This window comes from Dermacentor andersoni, chromosome 1 (assembly GCF_023375885.2).
Source record: "Dermacentor andersoni chromosome 1, qqDerAnde1_hic_scaffold, whole genome shotgun sequence".
Taxonomy (NCBI): Eukaryota; Metazoa; Arthropoda; class Arachnida; order Ixodida; family Ixodidae; genus Dermacentor; species Dermacentor andersoni.
Window position 1 is genome coordinate 183283277 of NC_092814.1, and position 26410 is coordinate 183309686.

General features: G+C 44.6%; 2 protein-coding genes across 5 annotated transcripts in view; both read left to right on the plus strand.

The window, feature by feature from the left end:
* Positions 1 to 20306, plus strand: part of LOC126547243 (uncharacterized) — a 95714-nt gene extending 75408 nt beyond the window's left edge. For both annotated transcript variants that reach the window (XM_050195193.2, XM_055062838.2), the window contains 2 exons: positions 316 to 400; positions 17180 to 20306. In XM_050195193.2, coding sequence (XP_050051150.1) covers positions 316 to 400; positions 17180 to 17463 — 369 coding nt within the window. In that variant the 3' untranslated portion in view covers positions 17464 to 20306. The remainder of the gene's footprint in view (positions 1 to 315; positions 401 to 17179) is intronic.
* A 5667-nt stretch (positions 20307 to 25973) lies between these two features.
* Positions 25974 to 26410, plus strand: part of Nubpl (NUBP iron-sulfur cluster assembly factor, mitochondrial) — a 60132-nt gene continuing 59695 nt past the window's right edge. The window contains exon 1 of one of the 3 annotated variants that reach the window (XM_055062842.2): positions 25974 to 26186. In XM_055062842.2, coding sequence (XP_054918817.1) covers positions 26061 to 26186 — 126 coding nt within the window. In that variant the 5' untranslated portion in view covers positions 25974 to 26060. The remainder of the gene's footprint in view (positions 26187 to 26410) is intronic. The other 2 variants (XM_050195235.3, XM_072288421.1) reach the window with 2 other exon arrangements.

The following is a 26410-nucleotide window of genomic DNA, read 5'->3' on the forward strand; positions in this document are numbered from 1 at the left end:
GCAGCATTATTCTGATTAGTGCACAGTATGTCTTGCATGTGTCTTGGTGCATTAATCAGCTACTTCACGAAGTCAATCAGTGGGCAGTGTTTCACGTTTTCGGTTGATGTTTCTCATATCCATTCCATTGCCAAGACAAACACTGTATGGGTAGACATGGTGGGCCTCCTTCCTTCCTGTGATGTCTGTTGAAACCTACAGTTACTTTAAATGTTAAATTTTTTCTTTGCTATGTGATCATTTTTTACTGCTCACTCATACATGCCGTGTCATCATAAGGCCATGTCTCAAGTCCTTTGACTTTTTGTACTTCAGGACTATCTTCTCCTATCAGCAAATTCTGAAAATAGGACCAGAATGCCAAGAATGTCACTTGTCATGCCTGCAGGAACATTCAATGGTGAGTCTCTTCATGTCATGATGCTTTGTTACTGTGTGCTACCTCCCATAATTTAATTTACAATGCATAAGAAAAAATAGTTATGTATTGATACACAGCAATTCTGATTTTTGATAGAGTAAAGGTTTATACAGTAGAATCTCAATTAATGTATGTATAGTGCAGTTCACTGTTAAAGAGAGAGAGAGAGAAAACTTTATTAAATTTCCACTGTTAAAGGGAACGCATGAATGCAGAGCATGCACAAATTTTTCCCTTTAACAAATGTAGAATCTTCCAGCTTGGTAGCTCTGGCACCTGTCTGCACACCTATGCAGTCCACTGAGATAGCTTCAACCTGCACTTTTAGTCAGAGGCCAGAAATGTGAGAGCCGTACATTAGAGTGTTCCCTTTAGTGGACCGTACTGCACTTCCATAAAGTGTAGTTATAGTAAAATGCAGTTGTGACCTAACTGGGTCATTACTGACCCTAATATCTTACTTGACTGCTGTGGGAACTCGTGCCCCATCAGCTGATGCGCCAAACAGCAACACTGACACCACTGCCTAGGAAGAGGCTGAAGTAGAGTGCAGGACTGGCTGGGACAGGTAGTTGTGGCCTTAGACCTGGGACTTCCCCACTTCACACCACTTAAACCATAGCAGCCCATCATATACATGCATACTAATTTGCTTATTGCTTCTTCTTTCTCTGTCCCGTTGTCATCTGATGCCGTTTCATTTCCTTGAACATGCTCCAATTTACCCAGTTGGTGCTTCTAATCTATTGCAATGCGTACAATGTTCACCTTTCATTGTTTACAAGTCTACACCACTTTTGTTGATGTGCTGAGCTGAAAAACACCTTTCGCACCATTGGAAAGTGTACTCAGTGTGAAGACAGGCTAATTAAGTCATTCCAGAGCAAGTTCCAGTGAGTGCAGCAATGCTTATTCACAAAATTCATCAGTGTCGCAGAGGTTTCATGCACCCATTAATTGTTGGCAGCATAATGTTCTTCGAATGACTTAAAAGAGCCCAGTTACATCACAGCAATAGTTTCACAGCGCGCAGCAGCGCTGGAAATGTTCTGGACGCCTTTTATGAAGTATACAGTCGACGACCGATTTTTCGGACCCTCAAGGGACCGCGAAAATGTTTGAAAAATCACAGTCCGAAAAAAAAATGTGCCCCCAAAAAACACAATTTATTGCTTACTATTGAGTTAGAGGCCGGAAAAAGTGATTAATGGTCTTCTGAACCATGCTTCGCTTGCGTGCAAGCAGGTCCGCCTGAATTTCGGCGAGGGTCGTCATGTCGCCATAAGCCAACAAGAGTTGCGACCGTTTGCATCAGCTCAGCTTGCGTCGGCTGTGCTGCTGCAGGCGAGTCGTCGTCGCTCTCGGACTCTGCAAGCACTTGGCAAATGATTTCTTCATCCATGAGCCCAGCGCACAGTTCCAACTTGCTGTCCACGTCCGTGAATTCCGAAAACGAGACGGTCGAGGGAATTTCGACGCCTGCAGTGCGAAGGTCGTCGATGAGGTGCTCACTGCCAGACAGCTGTGGAAGCGGAAGCTGCTAGCATATAGCCTCAATCCAGCATCCGAGTAGCTGAGGAACCACCATGCATGATCGGCACCGGTTTTGAGGCTACAGGAGGAAAATGTAAACAAACAAGATGGCGGCGACACAGCTCAAAATGCGCGGCAGTTGGCCGGCTAACGCTTGGAAAGTCCGAAAAATTGAACAGCCCTCCCTAGAGTGTCCGAAATGTTGAGCCACGTAATACATTGACTTTATGAGGTATGTCCTGGGGCCGGGAAAAAGTCCGAAAAATCAAGCGTGTCCGAAAAATCAGTCGTCGACTGCTACCTGCCTTTGCTGCACCTCTTGAAGCTGTTGGTAGCCTTGTATGAGCATGCACATCTTCCTAAATTGAAAGAAGCTGGCAAGAGAAGGTGCTTCACCAGTTTGGAAATTAGTGAGAAACACAACACAGTCATGCACTGCCGCCATGTGCCTCTTGGCAGGGAGTGGTCACAGCAACAACCAAAATGGGGGGGAGCCAGAACAGCAGGGCATGCAGTCTACTAGCAAATGCACATACATAGCAAAGTGCCACAGCAGAATGGGATGCTTAATAAGACTGTGCTGGTGTTGAAGGTCGGTTCACTGCACAGAGTACAGTCGTACCTCGATATAGTAAACACTGATATTAGGAATGATCGGCTATAACGAAGTCGGTGAAAAGTTTGGTAGGCTATGCTTTATTTCATGGCTACTACTATTTCATGGCTATGGCTACTGTCAACGTCCGATTTTTCTGACTCCTTTGGGACCGCAAAAACGTTTGAAAAATATGGCAGTCTGAAAAAATGAATGCATTCCTTTACTGCCCTGAAGTGCTCAGTTGCCGCAGCCATGTACAAAGTAGCTTTAAAGGCCTGCAAGTACACTTATTTAGCATCTCAGTGCTTGTATTGTGACAGGAAACAGTGGATGCACGCATGTGTAATTAAGGAACACATTTCACGTCCCGTGACAGTGTCCCCTTTGCACTCTTGGTATACTTCATCACAATACATTGCATATGCTTGACTGCATAAAATCAATGTAGTACGGCAAAGCTGACTTTCAGGAATAGACATGCAATGCTTATACCCTTGCAGTGCTTTCTGCACATCAATGCTATCAGCAAGGATTATGAAGGCAGAGTTGGTGCCATTGCTGACAGCAGCGTATCCTTAAATTAAAAACATGGGACCAAACAGCAGGAAACTTTATGGAGAATGTCGAAGCAGCTAGGCCTAGTGGCGTAGCCAGAAATTTATTTCGGGGGGGTTTTCCGCCAACAGCTACCACTCCTTCTCTTCCTTCATCTCTCTCTCTCTCTCTCTCTCTACATATATATATATATATATATATATATATATATATATATATATATATATAGGTTGTATACCACGCAAAGATGAAATCCTAGCACTCCCCGGACAAGAATGCTTTAACAATGAGAATGCACGTTTGCAGCCACTTCACATCAAATTATGCTATCATCCTTATGCTATATTTAAAAATGAGGATATTAAAAAAAAAACTACAATTTTGATCATGAATTGATGCATTTGTATAATGTATGTCGATGATCGAGCAGGTACATGACATGAAAAACGAACAGTGCCTAAAACGGGGCCATACAAAAACAAAACAGCACACTATCGTGTGTCTTCTCGTTTGCAGGCCAGACTTGTTGTAGCCCAGGTAACAATGGAGATCTCCGTTCTTTCCAGCCAGACCTTCTAGTGTGTGGTAGGGCCACGGCTACGTATAGGAGATGGCGGACACTATTTTTCAAGTTTCCTCTCACTCACTCAAGCTTTCGGCATTGTGGGCATGCTATATTATTCTAGATTTAGAAATAAAGGAACCAAGTTTTGCGCTAGAATGTCGGTAGTATCATATGATGCAAGTTTCACTCACCTTTGGTGACATGCTGTCCGACTTGTTTGAAGAGATGTTTGGAAGTAACTTGCAATCATGGTATTGTAGTCATCACATGACGCATGTTGTTATTTCATCACACTCTGGAACTGATGAAGCAGACAGTCCTAACAACAGCTGCTTCCTGGTTAGAAACCTGTGTGAAAATTACGGCGTCCGTTGTTCGCAGCAAAATAAGGGCCAGTAGCTCCGAGAGATTTGAAAGCGGCGTGTCTTCTGGCACCCGTATATTCTGAAAATTGCCGAGAGGTTTTGTTAGGATGGGCTCTCCACAGCCAGCAACATGTGTTACGATGTGGTAGGTGAACCTTAGCTAGGCGACCGGCTACGGCTGTCTGATGTTGAGCGATCGGGCATTCACGAGACGCTCTCCCTATGTCCATAATTATCCGCCAGCTTCGTTCTTGACACCTTTTATGCTCCTCCCCCCCCCCCTCCTCGTATCCATAACTCCACTCCCCTCCTTTGCATTCTTTTCCATAAGTCACTGTCACACTCTTGAACATTCACAGGTTTGTTGAATGGCACGGCGGCCGCTAACATTCCTATATTTCTGTTTCTGTGTGGACTTCAAGGCCATTCTACTACCTGTCCTCCCACCTGTTTGTTGTGGCAGTTTTTTAGCTTCCCTGGCCCAGTACACCTGTCCTTGATATATTTTGCAAATCGGCATTCCTTTAAAGCGACGCCTGTTTTTTGTTTTTTGTTTTTTTTTTTTTCTTCGAATGTTTGCCTGCGGAGGGGAGTGGGGGGGTCCAGTACGTATATATACATGGAAGGAGCGTGGCAGAGAGGAAAGAAGACGCCAGAAACTCAACTCGTTTGGACCTGTGCACCGCATTGAATGCGCACAATGCCCTCCGGAGCTTCCTGGCCGTTGATCGCCACATTAGCCTCTTGACAGCTGTAACTATCCGTCACCCCCCGCAAAACCACTGCAGAAATTGCAGCGTTTACCTTTCTACTATGCCCAAGTCCAGAGGGACGCTAGATAGAATGGTAGAGAACAGAGAGAGGGGGCAGAGAATGGGTAGAACCAACACCCTCTAGTCTAGAGGGTGTTGGAATAACAGCCTTGCCACTCTTCGCTCGCAGTTCCCATACAAGGGGGGGGGGGGGGGGTGAGAGGCAAGGAAACACTACTATTATAGACACGACAGTGGTTGCGGGGAAACTGGATAAACTTAAGTTCTAGGAACGGTGTCATGACAGCCCCCTCCTTCCCCTTGGGACCGCCACAAGCCCTCGCCTTGCTTTCACATTCAAGCTTTCCCTTTCATCCATGACGCTCTTTCGGAGCCCACCTCCTGAAACTTTCTGTTTCATGGGAAAAGAGGGGGGGTCGACCCCCCCCCTCTTTGGCTACGCCAATGGTGAGGTTCTGCTGTATTTGATCATTCACAGTTTCTAAACATGTTTCTCTGGAGCCAGGCATTCCGGAGCTGTATTCTCAGTCAATCACTTTTGGGGATACAAGGAACAGCGTCCCTGGCACAGTGCCAAGATATCGTGACTAGAACTGCTAGAATTGCTATCGCCCGTAGACAGTGACGCTTCTGCTGCCGAGTTGCATGAAATCTCATGAAAGTGATCGTATTGCCAAGAAAAAACACTTAGTTCCATTCAACCTAATTTCCAACAGAATTCAACCTTTTCTCCTACTGTTCGAAGCAGCTCTGGAGCTCCTCAAGCTTTATGCTCGCTGAGTGCTTCCTGCAAAGTTGTCTTTACCTCGTGCACAGTATAAATCTCCTTCATTTATTGAACTTTCTTCTTTAAAATGAAAAAAAATCTTAAGGAGCTCGGTCCTATGATTAGGGTGCATGGATAATGTCGGCCCATCCCTAAGAGGCTAGCTAATTACCATGTCAGCCAAAGCAGTTAGAGCTACGGCACTGTCTTGATAGAGGAACTAGCCACGGACATTCCACATGTTTACACATTTCCTGTGCACATTGTTTCTTAATCGCTTTTAATAATTCCAAATAAAATTGGTGATTGACAGTTTGTTCAGGCGGAGCAAAGCCTGCTGCACAATCCCACAAAAACCAAGAAAGGAAAAAGAAAAAGAAACAAAGATCATAGTCTTCCCACAAGTGCACTTGTTGAATTTTTTCGGTCTGGATGAAGTAGACATCTTCAACTGTCTTGAAACTTGCTTGGTTTCGGAGTCATACCCATGGCACCAGCTTATGTCACCCATGACAGTCTTCAAAAGAAGGCCTTGGTCACTTACGGCGAGATTTTTGAAATCGTGGCACAAAATCAGACAAGTATTCTTTGTCTTGTTTTTCTCACATCAACGCATCTCATGTCCGATTCCACTCTCAATATCCACTTACATGAGCTCCAGCTTATGCCAGCAGTTTCTGAAATCTTGTCGATTGTGTGAAAACACTTGTTGGTTTTTTGTTGAGCGTTTTCAACAATCTTGTAGGCACGACTGGTTGAAGGTCCAGAAGGATGATGGACTTTAGCGCTCATTTCTCCTCTTGGAGCCAACCAAGCCACTCAAAATCTCGTATAGAGCCCAGTACCTCCTCTATAAATGTTTTTTGAGCCATTTCAAGTGTTTCTTTGGTAATTTTTTCAAGGAGGAATCAAAATCCCTAGCAGAGTCGCTGTTCAGTACGAACATACGTCATATTTCATAAGAGTAGCGCGACAACAGTTGGAATAACTGTCACCACAAACCCATACCACATTTTATGGTGATCTCGACTTGGCTACTGGCGTGTGAAGTGTCCACCTATACCCATCTAGTGGGAGAACTTGACAATACAATTACGAAGAGTTCTGTGGAGCCATATCAGTGTCTATTTTGGGGGGGGGGGGGGGGTATCCCTTTGTACTGTACATTACCTCGTTTCTTGGCGGGCCTAAAGAAATCGATCAATTTGGTAAACGGTTTTTTGGCATGTTGTTGAATTGTGCCATTAAAATTTTGCCATGCGGGACATTATGAAATAACAGCTGCACTTTAACTATTGGTCAAATTTGACAAGTTTTGGCATATTGATGAGTCTGGAAAAATAAAACTTCGACAGTAGGTATCATCGAAACTAGCTTCGCAGTTCTCCTAGCACTTCCCCAATCAAACAAAAGAAAATTTGCACTTTGGTCTATTTTGCAACATAATTTTTAAATGGCAGCTATGGTGAAGACACAGCCTCATTCAGGTTGTCTAATTTTCCAATTCAACATTTATGCTGTTTTAACGATGTCTCAAATATCGGTACATGCTCAGGAATGCGTGTTGTTTTGATGATTGACTAACATAAAGTGAACCTTTATTTTTTCCCGGTGTGGGTGACCTTTATGCATTAGTACTTCGACAACATACGTAAAACTTATTACAAGCAATGCTTCCCGTTGCGTGAAGTTTTCACTACACAAGAGAGCACAGTCGATTTCATACCAATCTTCGGCAGAAGTTTGACTAGCAATCTGATCTCTTACTTTTTGAAAACCACCTGCGCAAATGTTCTTATTCATTACTGCACAATACTGTGCAACACTGTACATTACTGCACAGTACTCTTCAAGTACTCTACAAACCACGTGAAAACCCCAGCGCCAGTTCAAGGTGCACAACTAGGCCAGCTTGCTTGCACAGAAAAGCTGATTGAAAACAATCAAGTATGAGGAAGCTTGTCAATGCTCCCCAACCTGACAATTATTGGTTCAAGATTGGTTCCAAATTTTATGTTTATTTGGGTGCAGTTGACATTCTCAAATATTCAAAAAGTATTAGAAAAATATTTGCATTTACAAATAGTGACTATTGACTTCGAATACCAAATCGAATAGGACACTATTCAATTTGTTATTCGAAAGTTTCAGATATCCCTAGTCAGGATACAATGTTATGTATTATGGCATATGTTGCAACTACTAATATGTCTTGAAATAAAGCATTAAAAACACATGAACACCAAAAACGAGCACATTTCTAGTGATAAGAAAAGAGTTAACTCTTTCGTTACCATGCCTATTCAAATCATTCACCGGTGAAAGATGCATTAGATTGCCAATTTTGACTTATTGGAACCGTTTCTTATCCATATAAAGCCATCCAGTCACAGGCACTGCACTTTCATAATCAGTTTCAATTTTCTCCCTTTGTCGATGTCATTATTTTTGACGGACCTTTTTGCGAACTAATGTGCGTATGTTGTAGCGAGAAGAGGCATGGCTGTCACCTTCTGTCGGGCTTGACAAAAAGCATGCCGCTCATGATTACGTCGCACTAGCATCAAAAGTTTGTAATCAAATGACTCCCAGCACATCACAAATTAAATAATATCGTCGGCGTTGCCGTCCAACAGCGCTGAGCGGTGATAATTAACCGAAACTGACGCCACCTGTTCACTAGTACGCTTTGGTTTGGAGTCTGAGTCGTTTTGTCCCACTAAAGTGTTTTTCTGAAGGTCCACTGCATGTCCAACATGTGGACTCTGCTTTTGCAACTATTTTCCAAGAGTTTCGGTAAAGCTTCTCTCGTAAAATCCCAGCTAGGGGCGCTGCCGGTGTCGCTGCACAGTTATCGAAAGTCGCTCCCGTGGTGTTGTTCTGTGTGGCTGCATCGCGAGAAAAGCGTCCTGCTCGAAACTATGCTGCACCTGCACTTGAATTTAGTGATGAGGACTCTAGCTATGATTCTGAAGATGGACAGTAAAGCATATTCAAGCCATGACGGCGCCAGTGTTTTGAGCCGGCATGGGACATCCGCAGCGTTTTACCGGCGAGTTTCCTTTACGGCCTTGAGCGGTTTCCTTCCTTATGTGCACTTATTTGCCTATCTTTTCTCACGACCTGAGAGCTCTACTGATTACCTTCAGGGTGCATAGTTCGCTTGGTCATAATGTGCTGCCATCAGCAGCAAGGAAACTTCTGTTTATGCCAAGAAAGCCGCCCATAGCACATATCAGCTCAGCATTACGGATCAGCACAAGACAGTTTACAAAGGCGTGGGATTTCTTTCTACTATTCTTCTCTGAAGAGGTGATCAAGGCATTGTGCAAAATTGCAAACAGATATGCTTGGATGTATAATCTTGTAGTTGCCCAGCTACGCTGAAAGCGATCGGTCCTTGAAGATGTGCATGACTCGAGACGAACTGGTGAAGTACGTTCCTTGGACTTCTCACCGAACCATCCTCAGAAGAGGAAGAACTGCAAAATGTGTTCCGAGGACCACAAAGTTGAGCAAAAACCATATGTTTTGTGGAAAAATTGTGGAGTGCACCTATGCTTCACAAAATCCAGGAACTGCTTCACCGCATGGTGTGAGCGATGAACTGGTCTTAGTTTCTTTTTGTATCTGAAGAACTGCAGTGTACTGAGCATTCATTTTTTCAGACACTATTTCTGGGTTATTTATCTTTGAAATGTATATTCTGAATTTTATTTGATGTTCATATTTTTGTAGATATCATGTTTTTTTATTGTTGTTTTTTATCAACTGGCAGCAAAAATGGTGCATTCTAGAATTTTTATGTTTTACCTAATATTTTTTGTTTGTTTGGCAACATATGTTTTTGGAAAGAGCATTTCATTATGCACAATATGCTATGCTGCAGTGTGTGCTGAAATATTATCTGGAGTGGTAAATATTTTTTTTCCGAGACCTATAGGAAACGACTATTTTCTCGTGGTAACAAAAAAGTTAAAAGGCCCCTCACCAGGCAACATAGCAAATTTTGGTTATACACTGGAAGGTGTTACGTGCCCTCTAAGGAGTGTTCTACTGCAAGAATTTTTCTGATTAGTTTTTTAATAGCAGAGATGGAAATATTTGAAGTGCCGCAAACTCATGATTTCAAGAGGTGAGTGTCACCGCTAACATAGACACTCTTTCCACTTGCACCGTCTAGCCTCCGCATTCAAAATTTCTTCCCTGCGTTATGCCATACTGGAGCTGGAGAGGATCGCGTGACAATTATGTCATGGTCCCCGCCTTCTTTTCTCTCTCTCTCTCCTGCGCACGCATTTTTACTGAGTGGCGCACTTCCGGTGATGGTCTCGCACGCGAGCTGTTGCGTTTGTCTCGTTTCACGCAGCAGACAATTTTGCAGGCTCTGCACAAGAACACTTGATTAGTGGTATAAGTCAGTGCCACAATCACGAGCACTGAGGCAAACACGAGGGATGAAAGAGCGTGATTGCGGCACTGGACAATGGTAGAAAATAAGTTAGTTTCATTATCTGCGCGCACGACTGCACGACATGGGAACAAGCAGACGAAATTAAAGTACGTTCGACCGATTCTTTAACAGTACCGCGTGAGCATCGACTGGCCAGCTGGTCAGCACCTTCTAGCGGCGCAAAGTGACGAGATCAGCAAGAGTAGCACATGCACACAAACTTCACTTGAAGCACAAGTTTCGTCTGCTACGCCCTTCCCACAGGTCCATATGGCACTGCCCTTGTCATGGAAGCTTCCCTGCTTATCAGAGGCAGAAAGTGCACGGGAGCCCTGACGCATCCTAGTTATAACATATTGCCGTGCCAGTACTCCGATGAAGAAGAGGACAACGCGAGTAGGCATGAGCGTTTTTGTGAAGGCGCAGTGAAGAAGAAGAAGTAGCAGTTGTGCTCAGTATTAAAAAGGCGACCCGCCGCTGTGCCTCCTCAATAGCGCACTACGACCAGTTTTTGACGTTGCAATAATATGCTGCTGTAGGCCACATGCACCGAAAGACAAAGAACAAAGCGCACAAGAAAGGAGAAATAGCTGATGCAGCATGTTTGAAACTAGGTCGAAAAGTTGATAATCGCCTCCTGTGCTACTCTTTCTTGCCCCTATGACACAGTTGCCTTGCAGCTTTGCACGTTTTGTTCAGTATTTTCCTGTGCATGCACACTAGAGCAGCACATGCTAAAAATAAATTTTTTTTTTAATGGATGCAAGCGAGAAGCACACGCTCCTGCGATCTCCAATAAGCCAGGAAGCTTGCACCAAATTAATCGTGCCAGGGGCTGTGTCGTGCTGATGGGAAGCGCCTAGGAGACGAAACTTGCACTTTGAGTGAACGTCGTGCGCATGCGCCACTCTTGCTGCTCTCGTCGTTTTACACCGTTAGAAGGCGCTGGCTGGTTGGCCAGTCAATGTTCGCGTGGCACTGTTAAAGAATCAGTTGACTGTTCAAATCTATCACTATGGCACAAAGTAAAACAAAAACACGCAGACATTCGGTTTGTATGTTTTATTATTTCTCTATACTTTAATTTGTTTATTGAAGCAACAGATTAAACATATAACTGACATTTCCTTGAGTAATTCTCAAAGTCACGTGTCACTGTGAGTGACATCACAGCATTGCCATGTACGTAGGTGCGCTTGTGCGATTGACGTCTGTCGTGTCTGAAGGAAGGACAGTGCAACGGTGGAGCGAAAACAATACAGCTTTATTTAGCCATCAACTTAACAGCGGCAGGCGAACTGCCCGGTTCTATGTTACAGGAATGAAAGCGCGCGCCAGCTTGAATGCCGGCGCTTTTAAGCAGAACCAAAGAGTGATAACGCTTGCGCCACTACCAAGGCACATGCCTAGCTGTGACGCCTTGTCGCCTAGGCGCGCGACATATCATCTCCCCCACACTTGTTTATTGTCCCGTCGTAGGATTAGGTGCCGTAGCAGTCGGGAGGTCTGTACTGACGTAGTGGGTAGTGGCGACCTTGTTCGGCGGCTTCCCTGGGTTTCGACGGCTGTTCCACAGGCTCGGTGGTGCTGCTAGCGCTAGTGCCAGCTGTGACGTGGTCTTCATAGTGGAAGTCGGTGGCTGTGATCACCGTGTCACCAGAGTTCGGAGCACATATGATGTGGTTACGGTGACGCACACACTCACACACACTCCGGGGGGGGTCACAACACTAACACGATACGACACTGAACCAGTGCGGGCGAGAACAGTAGCACTGAACCACCTTGGTCCTTGGCGAAAATTGCGGACACGCACGAAGTCTCCTACACTGAACGTAGTCGCATGATGCCTGCGGCGACTGGTGTCCTGAAACTGTTTGCGGGCGACTTGCTCGTCAATGAAGGACCTGACGAGGTCTAGCCTAGTCCTGAGGCACCTCTCTAACAGCAGAAGAGAGGGTGCCTCTGCAGTAGTCGCTTGCGTAGTGTTGCGGTACAACAGGAGGAAGTCTGTGAGCTCCGATGGTGATATGGGTCGGCTGAACTTCCGAAGTGCACCCTTCAGCGTCTGGACGAAACATTCTGCCAGACCGTTGCTGCTGGGATGATACGGAGCTCTTCTCACGTGTCTGGTTCCTACTCGCTGCAGGTACTCCTGGAAATCTGCAGAAATAAACGGAGTGCCGTTGTCGGACACTAAAGTCTCGGGAAATCCCAATCTGCAAAACAGTTCATGTAGGCATGAAATGGTTGCTTCAGTGGTGGTTGTCTGCATTGGAAACACTTCTGGCCATCTTGAATGTGCATCAACCACCACGAGGTACGTCACTTCGTTTATCAGGCCAGCAAAATCTACATGCAACCATTGCCAAGGGCACATAGGCCGTGCCCAAGGATGCAAGGGCGCTTTAGGCGGCAGATTACGATTAGACACGTAAGCGGTGCAAGACGCGGTGAAACGCTCTATGTCACTATCGATAGTAGGCCACCAAACATAGCTCCTTGCTAGTTCTTTGGTGCGAACAACACCTGGATTACCTTGGTGCAACTCGTCCAAAATAAACGTGCGAAATTTTTCGGGAACAAGTACACGCATTCCCAGCATAATGCATCCTCGATGTATGGACAGTTCTAGTCTTCTATGAAAGAATGGTTTGATTTCATTCGGGACACTATGCGGCCAGCCTGACAGGATATGATGGGTCACAGTACGCAAGGTAGCATCACGTGAAGTTTCACGAGCAATATCATTGCTGTTGATCGGCGTAGTGTCGAAGCATAGGTCATAAAAAGATTCTTCCTGCTCTTCGATCGTCGGTTGTGTTATTGGCAGCCTAGACAAGCAATCTGCGTCAGCATTCTGTGCAGAAGGCGGGAACTTTAATGAAAAAGAACGGGCCGACAAACCAACTGCCCATCGTTGTAGTCTTGCGGCGGCAATTGCTGGCATGCCAGCAAAAATTGTAGCCAAAGGCTTGTGGTCCGTAATCAAAACAAAATGCCTTGCATACACGTAATAATGGAGTTTTTTAACGCCGAACACAAGAGCTAAGGCTTCTTTTTCTAATTGCCTATAGCCTTTCTCAGCACGACTCAAGGTGCGTGAGGCATATGCTATTGGCCTTATCTGATCGTCAGAAAAATGTGCGACAACACGGCACCTACCCCGTAGGCGGACGCATCACAAGATAACTGCAGGGGCAGGCCTGGATCATAGTGTGCCAAGATAGGAGCTGACGAAAGCAGCTGCTTGATGTGCTGAAAGGCGCGATCGCAACCCGTGTTCCAATTCCAGGCGACGTCTTTCTGCAAGAGCCTATTTAAGGGGAAAAGAATGGTGGATAAGTTTGGAACGAGCTTTCCATAGTAGTTGATGAGGCCCAGCAGCAATTGAAGTTCGTGCTTATCAGTTGGCGCGGTGCATTGGTTATCGCGGCCAGTTTTTCATCCGTTGGTTGGATGCCGTGTTTGTTGATTACATGGCCCAGATAAGCCAGCTCGTCACGAAAGAATTCGCACTTCGATGGCTTGACGCAAATTCTGCGTTCTGATAGTCTTTTGAGAACTGCGTCAAAGTTCTGCAAGTGTTCTTTCTTTGAGTGACCCGTAATTAGGATATAGTCAATGTAGCAAAACACAGTCGAGGCCCTTCAAGATATTATCCATTATTTTTTGGAATATTGCAGGTGCCGAAGCAATTCCAAAGGGTAGATGATTCATGGCGTAAAGACCCTTGTGGGTGTTAAGCATAAAGTACTGTTTTGACTCTCGATCTATTTCTACTTGATGGTACACCCTCTTAAGATCAATTTTAGAAAATTGCTGTCCACCAGCGAGGGCTGCAAACAGCTTGTCAGGCTTGGGTAAGGGGTAATGTTCTATGTCTAGTATGGGGTTCAGTGTCAGCTTGTAATCACCGCATACTCTTATTGACCCGTCCCGCTTCAAAACTGGCACCACCGAAGTGGCACACTTGCTACTCGTTACCGGTGTCAATATGCCCATCTGTTCTTGTCTAGACAACTCTTGCTCAACAGTACTCTTTAGAGAAAACGGAATGCTTCTAGCTTTGAAAAATTTTGGTGTCTTCCCACCTTTGAAAACAAGTCGCCTTCTCCCCTCGGATGGTGCCTAGCTCGTTCCTGAAGAGGTCCTTATGGCGGTCAAGCAAGGATTGTAGCTCGGGAAGTCGTTGAGCGCTTAGTAATGTCTCCCCCCTGTAGCTGTTGCAGGCCGCGAACTTGGCTCCAATCGATGTGCACTTGCTGAAGCCACTTGCCCGCTCTGGGGAAGCACGTACAGCAACAAGCACTGACACTGATCGTTGTGATCAACTCAAAGAAAACAAACATCACATGGCTTCACAGGTTCGCTCGTATAAGTCCTGAGCATCAACTTAGTTTGCCTCAGAGGTACTGCCGGAAAAAGTGAGCGGAACTGACCTAGGGACATTACCGAAACGGCGGCTCCCGTATCAAGCTCCATCTGCAAGGGAACACCCTCGATGATTAAGCTGAGCATGATGGAGTCTCCTGTCTCTACCTCTTTCGTTGCAACACTTTGCAGGGGTGGTTCTGACGGTTGTAACACCCGAACGTTCTGTACTGTTAGCTTCAGCTGCAATTTTCCTTGCCGCATTAGGCAGGCTTTTTGAATGTGCCCTTTCTTGTTGCAGAAAAAGCAAGTCGCATTTACGTGCGGACACGCATTGGCAGTGTGAGCTGAGTTACAGCAGAAGCATTTCGTTGTTCCCCTGGTAGGCAACTGATGCACCCCAAACTCGCTTTCAGGCTTTGAATGAGCAGCTGTAGCATTAGCGAGCACAGCTTCCAAAGCTGTTGCACGGTCAAAGGCTCGTAGATTCTTGTCTTCCGAAAACAAGTGTGTTTGAATGTCGACTCTGAGCAAACCGCACACAAATCTGTCTCGAAGCAGCTCGTCAAGAAATGTACCAAACTCGCATGTTTGCGCCAATGCCCGTAACTCCGCCACATACTAAGGTATCATTTCGTGTTCCTTCTGCCCTCGGCGATGAAACTTCGCACACTCACCTATGACTGACCATTCAGGGGCCAAATGTTTACGAAGCAGCTCGCACAAGCTTTCCAGGGACTTCAAGGACGGCTTATCTGAAGTGGCGAGCAACTTGAGGAGCGAATTCGTCTGTGGACGCAATATGCTGATGTACGCGTCTACCCTCTGGAACATTATTGGCTCGAAGGTATGCGTGCACGCATTCTTCGTAGCTAGTTTAATCGCTCGTAGAACTGTCGAAATGTTCTACTTGCCGTAGCTGCAGACTCATGGTCGCCTTCGCCATACCGTCCCAACCGGCTGCTCTTCAACTATCTGTGCATAATCCGTCAGCAGGTGAATTACGTTGCTGTCAGGCAGGAGCTTGTTCCTTGCTGGCAGGATCCCACCCTCGTCGCCAGTCTATGTCGTGTCTGACGGAAGGACAGCGCAACGGTGGAGCGAAAACAATACAGCTTTATTTAGCCATCAACTTAACAGCAGCGGGCAAATTGCCCGGTTCCATGTTACAGGAATGAAAGTGCGCGCCAGCTTGAATTCCAGCACTTTTAAGCACAACCAAAGAGTGATAACGCTTGCGCCTCTACCACGGCGCATGCCTAGCTGTGGCCTAGGCATGCGACATATCACGTCGACTCTCCTGCTGGAAGCATGGCGTCCACGAGGAGAAGGGTAAACGGCGTTTGGTTTGAAATTTAAGTTCTTTCCATGGCACGTAGGGATGTAAAACTAAGCAGACACGATCATTATTGCACACTGTATGCATTGCACTTGTGAGCTAAAAATGTACAGACCTGGTAAAGAGGCCCTTTAAAGGGCTCCCTCACCAGGCCCCGTAGCAAATTTTGGTTATATGCTGGAAGTTGTTATGTGTCCTCTAGGGACTGTTCTGCTGAAAAAAAATTTCAAATCGGCTCACTAATAGCCGAGATAGAAATATTTCAGTGCCGCGAACCCATGAGTTCAGAAGGCGAGCTCCACTGCAAAGTGAGACACTCTCTCCACTTGCCCCATCTAGCCTCCGCAAGTGAAATTCCTTCCCTGCGTTCTCCCATACAGGACCTCGAGGATCGCGTGACGCATGCCCACCTGTGGGCACCGCCTTCATTTTTTTTTTTTTTCTCCTCGTTTCTTTTTTTTTTTTCTCCTTTTCTTTCTTGCAGCACTGTGCACTTCCACTGACGGCGTCGCGCACGAGCTGTTGTGATTCTCTCGTTTCACGCAGCACACGATTTTGCGCGCTGTGCACAAGGACACATGACTACCGGTATAATTCAGTGCTACACGAATACTGAGGCAGACACAAGCGGATCGCAGAGCATGATCACGCGCTGGAACGTGGTAGAAAATGGCATAGTTTTGGTACCTGCACTCGTGACTGCCCAACTGTGGGGATAAGCAGACGAAGCAGAAGTACATCTCTTTTGCTTCGGTGCGAAGTAAAACAAAAAACACACACACGTTCCGTTTGTGTGTCTTATTTATTCTCTAAACTTCAATTCGTCAATTCAAGCAACCGATCACACAAATAACAGATGTTGCCTTGAATAATTCTCGAAGTCACGAGTACGGAGGCGCAGGGACACGAGTATGTCACCGTCCGGCTTGGAGCACGGTCGCCGCGAAGGAAAAGGAAAACAGCATTCGGATTGAAATTTCAGACCTTTCCACGGCGCGTAGCGATGTAATACTTTGCAAACACGATTGTTAGTGTGCATTGGATGCTCTGCGCTTGTCATCGCAATATGGCCAGACCTCGTGAAGGGCCCTTTAAGGCAAGCTGAGCTGTTGTGCACACTAATTTGGCTCTTGAGAGTTTGTAATTCATTTTTGTGTTAGAACATTCTATAATCAGTACTGTATACCATATATTCTTGCCTAAGGGCTGCACACCTAAATTTGAGCCTAAATATTTCAGAATAAAATTATTCATGTACGGGCTGCACCCTGCCTTTTCCCAAGCATGCATTCCGTCAGCAGTATATTTATGTGCAATATTGTGAGGACCTCGTTGACCTAATTATTAGTATTATAATGAAGTTCATTCAGAGGTCTTTGCTTGCTTTTTGCCACCTGTTAATAATTGCCAGCCTCTTTTTCTTTGCACTTATTTCAGAATCTACACACATGGTAAAGGAACATGTGCCGATGGTGCAAATAGACTGCGAAGTTATGAGTACCAAGATCATGTATGTCAAAGAATCGGTCATTCCACCCCACTTGAGGCAACGGCATCCCCGCAATGCTACTCAGCCAAAGGCCACTGGAACTAATGTAAATGTTGCTGCAGTGCAGACGAACGTGACAAGGCAAGAACCAAGTTCCTATGAACGAAATATGTCCAACCACTCAAGACACCAGCGTTTGCCACTAAGAAACCATACTCGGCGAAATGGCTAGTAGTACCGTCCAACTGTTGTGAAGTGGCATTTGGCACCTTAACTTATTTGCATGGCTGACCGAATGCAATTGTACCAGCCAAGACTCTACAACCTTTCTCTCTAAGTGCTTGCGCACAGACTCTGTGTGTCCTTACCCTTCTGTTTGGGCAGCAACATGGAGAAAGAAGGAATTGCGTGTTCACACAATGTGTGCATGACTCAAAATATGGGCTGCCTAGCAGTGAGGTAGTGAATTGGGGTACTGTGATTTGTGACTTCAATAGTGTTGACAGTTGCATGCCTTGCGTAGCTTGCCTATGGGGTTTCTGCTTTTTTTCTTTTTTTCTTGTTTGTATTAAGTGAAAAGCACTGATTGCTGTGGTTTGTTCTGTGTAGCTTTTATTATTTTTATGAATTGGCTCTCACATTTAAAGTTGCAGCACACTGAAATCCTTGCCATGGGTAACCAGTTGCAGTGGTTGCAGTTCTTCATTGGTATTGGCTGGCTGGCATGCCGTAGCACTTGCATACAGGGCTATGTTAATAATGATTGCCATTTCTTTCTTTCAATGAACCCTCTTGCTTTCTTCAAAAGCATGTCTATATCAATGGCTTAACACAACACAGAACTTTGCTGCATGAACCCACTTACAGCTTACATTACTGGCTGCAGTGTGCGAGTTACACACACTGAAGTTGAATGTAATTTTATATGGAAGGGGAAATGTTCACACTTATGCTAAGTCTGCATGTCAATTTTTTCATGGAATTTGTTGACATGCAAATTTTGTCTAACTGCTGCGATCACCATTTTGCAAAGCAGGCTGGTCTGTTTTTCCAATTTATATTTCCGTACCTATTTCATAGCTTGTTTTGTTTACATTAATATATGATGGAGGCCTTGCCTTTGCCCAAGACTTTGACCAGGCCATGTACAGCATGAAAAACTGTACTTGCTAAGCAAGAGTGAGGTGCAGTTTCATTGCAGTTAAACGTAATTCAATATATGAAACCCGATTCTCATTTTATAGGTGTATGTGTGAAGTAATAGTCAGTTTCTGGTATTTGATGATGTTCTACCATTCCTGTTTATAAAGCAGGCAAATGAAAGCTGGTGCTACAAGAAGTAATTCATTGAGTTGTCTTTGTACAGGCAAGCAACTAGCTATGTACAAAGAAGTGGACTATAGTTGAATGCGATAAAACCAGTTTCTAGCTCTAAAAGTATGAAATTTGGTTGTATTGTCATCATGCAGCATTGTTATGCATATTTCCTAAATGCAAATGATGTGATTTATTGTCTATGTTGTGTGTAAACAATGCATACCTTGAGAACGCATTCCAGGATGACTGTCTCCTTTGTTGAAGGGTTGTTCTTCTGCAGAAATATGTATAATTTCAAAGCCTTGCAAGCCAGCCAGTGATATCAGTTTGTGGTGCCTGGGAACACAAATACTTTTAGTACATGTAATAATCAGTGAATTGCCGTGTTACATTACTCATCGGTTGCCGATTACTACAACTGCTGCTTAGTTTCTTGTCATTGTTCTTCATGCAGTGTTAACCCCCTGGTGGCAACACTGATGCTTTCCAAGAAGGCAGAAATCTCGAAAAACGGATTATGTACATATGTAGATATTTGCACTTCCACTGTCATTTGAGGTGGTTCTTTTCCCCCGGTTTGGTGTAATAAGTTGCCTTAGAGGCTGTAACTTCATTATTTCCTCACTCAATTCATATACATGCTACAGAATTTGATAACATTGTAGAATGATTTTCACCATAGAGACCAAGACTGTGTTTACATGTGGCATTATCACACTGTACTTTGGTCAATTTATTGTGCTTTTAAAAAATATATATATAGATAGATACACATATGCACACAGTTATATATGTATACATCAAAGTGTTCATATACAAAATGTTCTTTGCTGTTACTTGAATAATATTTGTGAGGTTTCTACACAACCAAGAAAGAGTAGCAAAAAAATTGAAATGCAGTCATCGTGTTTGTTAAATCCTGGCTTCTGTGAAGCTTGAAATATTCACCATAATGTAATAATAGTAGCTATAGGAAAATTTATTACAAGTGAGGCTGTGGTAGTGTGCTGAATTTATCATACGTTTGTGTGTGTGTTTGGCAAATGTGTGTGTGTTCATTTGGTGGGTTTCGTTGTGGCTTAGGTAGCACATGAAGGGCATATTCATTTGCAGTTATGTAATGCATCTGCAGGCAGTGTTACTGTGTTTTAAGACCTTGTTGCCTTGCATTTATCCTACTGCACCTTGACTGTAAAACAAAAATAGTGTGGTTCATGTCACTGCTAATGGAAACATTATTTGAGTGCAAGAAAAAGGAAAAAAAGTATGATTTGATTGTAGCGCAGTTATTGTGAATTCTTGCATAGAGCTAGCTTGCCCAAGTTAGCGTGCAATTCGTGTGCAAAAACATTAGTTCATTTATCAAAGGCTCATTTCATAAAATTAGTATTGTGTTCTGCACATGCTTTAAAGCTGTGTGTCATAGGTTAAAATGACAACAGTGTGTACGCTGTGTATTCTTCATTTGATCCCTGATGTGATTGCAGCCTACATTTAGTGCTGTGACTGGGGTATATCTACACTTGTCCTAAGACTCCTGTGCTTTGAGATTGCGCTAAATGTGAACTTGGCATTTGCTTTTTTTTCTTTTGCTGTTCATATTTTGCCATACTCTGCCATGTATGTACTTCAGTTGCACTGTGGTATTTATTCTTTGGCACTTGTTTTATTTTGTGTGCGCATGCATGTGCAATGATATTTCCTAGTCCTGTGTTGTATGAAACACACAAAATAAAGTTGTATACCTTAGTACACAAAGCTTGTCATTCATTTTTTGTGCACCTGCAGAAGACATTCTCTGTACAAAGCTTCACAGTAATGGAACAGGAATGAAATAGTACTCCATGAATGTAACATTTCTTTTGTCAGTGATGATATCACTTTCGACATTATTGTACTGAGCATTTGCAGTGTTTTGTATTTGTATTGTTTACAAGAAGACATGGGTACCCCTCACAAGGGTGTGCACTCACCTTCTGTTCCCCTGAACCTCATGCATTGAACCTCATGCAGGTGAGGAGCTGTGCCGGAAAATTTGTGATGGTGAAGGAGGGTGGAGATGTGAGATGAGATGAGGGAGGGTAATGCAGAAACGAAGGCCAAGGAGGACACCACAGAAGTTATCTACTGTTTCATTCTGGTGTAAAAGATAACTCTGCAGTGTGGACGCTGTAACATGGAAATGATCGAGCAGAAGGCTTGAGAAAGGCGCTCTTTTAAAGCAAAGCTCTCTTTTTTTTGTAAACCGTTCTGAACTTTGCTGAGCCTGATTGCTGCTGCTGCTGTTTTGCTGAATAGCTCCCACACAGGACTACACTTATATAATGAATTTGCTTAAGCATAGCTATCTGTACTACCCCTACAGACATGCAAGTTACCTGCTCTTCTCTTTATGGAATTATGCTGCGAAACAACAAACTGTTCCTAAACGTTCTTGCTGAAACAAATATATACATGCTTTCAAGCACATCATTCTTTATTAACACATAATTTGCCATGCTTTCTCCAATGTGGCTTTGCAAGTCTGCTCACTGTTTCTTGCCACGTAAGGTGGGCCGATCCTGGATATGGGGCAGTAAGAACTTGGGCTGATCCCGAGATGGTATGATGACAACTGGGCTGACCCCAAGAACTATGTAATCCGTGCTCACATGAATCATACGATGCGGGTCTCTGCTTCTTTCCAGGCAGGCATGTAATCACCAAGAGTATGCTGTGAAATAGCAGTATGCTGCTGTTTATAAGCCCTGTAGTCGTACAAGTATAGTCTCTGCATGGTTTATTGGTGGCTGCCACCTACAGATTACATATGTTTGTCACATGGAATCTTCATGGTAGAAGTGCAACGAAAAAGTTCCGAGGCACTCCTTCAGAAAGCTCCATGGAAGCCAGGGGCATAGCCAGGCGGTGTGCACACCAGGCACGTGGCCAACCCAAAATTTCTGTACGCCAAGATATCCCCCCCCCCTTAAAATACGAAAGAAATAAAAAATATCCTGGCTAAGCCACTGCTAGAAGCACTATTCTTGAAACTTTTCAAAATGTTGTGTGATTTATGGTGGAACTCTAACTTGTACTGCAGCCCTGCAAACAGAAGAGGTTCAACCAGTGAGCAGTGTGAGTGAGAGTTGAGAGTTCCTGCAGAAATATTCACCAGTTTCTTGCACTCTGCAAGCAGGGGCATTGTTGTTGGGAGCTATGGTCTTGTTGTGATGAGCTATTTTGTTGGGAACTTTGGTCCCCCCCCTGTGCCATAGTTCATCTTTTGTACAGAATGTGCTCTTTACAACTCGGAACATTTCATTTAAAGGAGTATTGACACAAAAATTTCGTGTCCCAATTTTCTTGCTTTTTTAGGTAGCTGTCGACTCCATAGATGCAGTGCAAAGCCTCAATTCCTCGAGAGCACCACATATGAATCATTACAGTACTTTACCGCCTGCTCAAAACGCTGTGCAGTGTGGCCTCAGATGTGAAAACGGTTACTTCTCACATCACCGAAAGCCGATCCAGTTGGCGGGGTGTGGTGGTTGAAGGGCATTCAATGACATACAGCAGTCAGCCGAAAGCTGCCAAACTGGCCCTACCGACTGTTCGCCTCTCTTGGAAATGCAGGGGATGCTCTCTTCCATATTGTCCTGTCGAGTACTGAACAGACTTGTCTTAAGGCGCCGTGGCCACAGTGTGTGTGTATGCATTGGTGGTATCTGGTACCACAACAGGTTTCAGTGACGAAATGGGTAACCTTTTTCACATCTGAAGCCGCACTGCCCTGGTGTGCATAATGAAATGGTCGTATTAAAAGCTATAGATAACGTAATTACTGGTTTGAGGGCCATCCATAATAAAGTAATAAAAACGGGACAAAATTTGTCAGTACTCTTTAATAATCTACATATAGCGTAGTATGCTATAAACTCGTGATGCAGAGCCCCACAAACTCTGGTCAAAAAGTGAGGATTCCCTTGGTTTCAACCTTGGCTGCATGATTGCACCTCTAGTCGGGGGCAGTGCCAGGATTTTTATGTTTTAGACGCAGAGCATGATTCTCCATTTTCGTTGCAGTTCACTTTGCATTCCATGGTGGTATATATAGGGACAGGAGGAGATATTGGGGGTGGCCCTTTAGAGCCCCCCCCCCCCCCCTCCTGCCTTGGTTCTGCCTGTGTTGCACATTATATATACAAGTACCACGACGGCCACTGTTGTAGTACAGACCACCTAAAATGCAACCGCTTATAGGGCAAGACTAGACATAACTGTTTTCTGACTCCAGTTTAACTTGCAATAAAACAATCTATGCGCATTAGAAAACTCCACAGCGGACGCGCTTCTCAACAGAGTGCGCCGGCAGTGGAGGGGTGAGTGACAATAAATTACTCACAGTGCAAAATTCGAAGGACCGCTCAGTGGCGTTCAATTGGACATTAAGGCTTTCGCATTCACAACTCATAAGAAGTGCTTAGGTGTCCTCGGCTTTTTTTCCCCCTTCATTGCACTCGCTGCGTAAGTTACGTTACAGGCCCTCTGCGGAAGCATGGCAGAAGCTGCGTACTCACGGGGGTTGGCCATTGTTTACTAAACATTTAGTAGGGAACTCCCTAAGCAATGGAGTCTCGTTGTATTTCGTGTATAAAATACATCTATTAGTCTGATAAAGGAGTTCATACTTGTCGGTAAGTTTCTATATATTAGCTGCGCTTTCTGAAATCCATACAAACACTGACATCAAAAAACTAGAATCTGTGCAAAAAAAAGGCAGTGCGTTTTGTTTGTAGGAGATATGACAAGGAATTTTCGCCGTCTAACTCTGTTCCCCTACTTCGTCTCACTCCTTTTACAGAGCGTCGCAAACTTCAATGCCTACAATTCCTTCACACGTTAATCAATTCTCCTCGCCTCTCCTCTCTAGATAACTATTTGACTTTTTCCAAACTCTCATGTACGAGGAGTCGCCATGCTCTAAACATCTACACCTTTTTTGCCCGCACTGATTCTTTTAAACACCGTTTTTTTTTTCCATAAACAATTGAAGTCTGGAATTCATTACCGAGCGACATCCGTTCACTACCACTGAAACAATTCACGCAAGCTTGTTTATAAATGTTTGTTGTTCATCCCACTCCTGCAATAGCCTCATTAAGGCTGCAGTATGTATAAATAAATAAATAAATAAATAAATAAAATATTAGAAGCAGCTAGGTCTTGCATATTCTTGCTGCAAATTTGTTTCGAAACTAAATTCCATTTAGTTTTGATAGAGCTCGTCACTGACTGGATCAGCAATGCTGTGAAACAGCAAAATAATTTAATAATAATAGATCTTTATAGTTTGGTACAGCCAGTGAAGAGCAGTGCATTTAGCTTTTCCGCAAAGTTCGAAATCAGCCATAACTTGAACCACGATACACTTGGTAGCCCAAGTTTCGCTTCCATATTTATAATATGAGAGAAACTGCACATAATGGTAGATATGCCATTGAAGTGAATTACCATGGTGTGTCCGTGTGTGAGCTGTTTTCAATTTTTTTTTTTTCTGCGACAGCATCAATGGTTTTTGTATTCTTGAGCTAAATTTTGACTGGACTTTCGCGAGAAGATAACGGTGTTGCTGTGCCATTCGCATTTGCTGCAGAGTTTTACGAAGACTTAACTGGAACTTGTGAATCTTCGATGGTTTGACAATATTGTTACGTAGTATGTGCCTAGGTGAAAAGAAATTGTGAGGAGACGATGATGATGTGACGCTATCATCGATCAGTGGTATCACTTTGCCCTGTGTTATTGGGGACGAGGAGTTACGGAGCCGCCATCTGTCGGAAGCGCCTCCCTTGCGTAGTATGAGGGATCACGTGGCCCGCTCCTCACAGGTTTGGCTTACGGCGCTCAATAACAACACCACGCGGCAGCCCACCTGGACATTTCTGTAAGTACGCTGGAACGAGGGAAGTTTTTTACTGTCTAAATAATACTGTTGGGCAAACTGAAAGCACACAATCGTTTGCAGACGTTTACAGACGCAGTGAACGCCACTGCGCGCCGTCGCCGCGATGGAGTCTCCCAAACCGGCTTCTTGCGTGAAAGGTATAGGCAAGCGCTGTGAGCAAACTACGTGAAATATGTTCGCAAACTACGTGAAATATGAGTTTGCAGCGACAGACTGCGCGTCTGCATGCGCATGTCCGCGCACAATGTTTCGCTTTCGCTGCCTGCGCATTTTCTCACCGTGCCGTGAACTTTAGGCTGCAGAATATGAGCATTTGACACAAGCGACCATTGTTGCCTGTACGCTATCAGAACTGTTCAAAAATAATTTCGTTATAGCGACCTCGACGCCTACAACGACTGTGATGTGTCGTCGCGACGATTCTATCTTTTTTTTTTCTTCTTCTAAATTTTTGGACGTTTCAACATTATTTCTCAAGTTGCGTCGCACTGGATGTGTATCGATCTTTTCAGCGTGCGATTTCCCGCTGCTTCTTTAGCGTAATCCAGTGCATTAATTCACAACACAAACATGACCATGCATATATGCCATGCCTTTCTTTAATGTGCTTCTTACCGCTCCCTTTCCATTCTAGTGAGCTTGCCAGTATCTAGCATCAACAAGTTCATAGTAGCATAGTAGCACGTTTGCTACTCACCGAACATCGCAGACTCGGCGCCGTAGCAAAAAATCTTCCTCGCATCTGTGCTTGCTGCATACCCGAGCTGTAACCGATGGCTGTTAGCCGGTTCTAAGTTTCGCGAGCCAAGTTTCACGCAGCTTGTTGTCCTGTGGCTACGTGCGAATAAGGCTAGCTGACACCGGGCTCCGTTGCGTACGTCCGGCACCGAGCAGTAGCCTACCACGCTGCACGCCTCCAAAGGCAGTCACTACCGCTTATAGTGTTTTCAAATGTTGTCAAGCAGACACCCAAGGCGGGAAAGCCTCACCACTAAATCAGAACCGCAGCGCAGGTGGAACTTTCGTTTTCAGCTCGCTTCGGCGCTTCCGCAGCAGCCGACGCTGGCCGATGCGCCCGCCCGCTGTGTCCACGTGATCCCTCATGTCACGTCACGCCGACGGTGGCGCCAGCTTTTCCAGTGGTGGAGCTCGCCCCCATACGCATTTTTCAAATTTTCAAATCAAAATAACGCCTAACCCCCCTTATCCACTCCGTCGACCGGGTCGCACCAACGCCGCCCTTTCAAATATCCCGCCTAAATACTAAAACAACATACGCACCTAACGTTCGTAATCAGTCGTCCCTTCACCGTGTTCTCCGAGTACTATGGAGGAAGGAAATAAACTGCTGAGTGCGTTCCCGCACACAAATAGTAATATGTTGGTTCTTTATTCTATGGCCGGCCCACGCACGCCCGTGCTTCAGGTCATAGAGTTTCCTACAAGGAAACTCTATATATGCTTGAGCAATGGCTTGAGGTCTCGTGTGCTTGAGTACGTCAATGCGGCCTCGGTCTTGCGATCTTAAATCCAACACCGGCCAACGTTTTTCTTTTTTTTTTTAAATGGCGGCTATTAGGAGCATTTTTCCAGTACATTTGTTTGGAAGGCCGCTTAATTTGCTCAGTTACACAATACGAAATACAAACGTCGTCCCTGGATGCTACAGCTATTTTCAAACCGTACCATCGGTGCGTAAAGCTTTTACACGGGCTTGACAGCTTGCAGGCATTGTGGCAATCTTGGAAAGAATGTCATAGTGGTCTTGCTCAGATTTTCTTCATTCGCGCGCTAACATTATTGTACTGGATAACCCTGGAAGAGGGCGTAGTTGCTAAAGCAAAATGAAAGTCCAACTTTTTGTTCTGTATGCGAGAAATAGTAATGTGATTGACAGTTGTCGCGTTACTTGAAG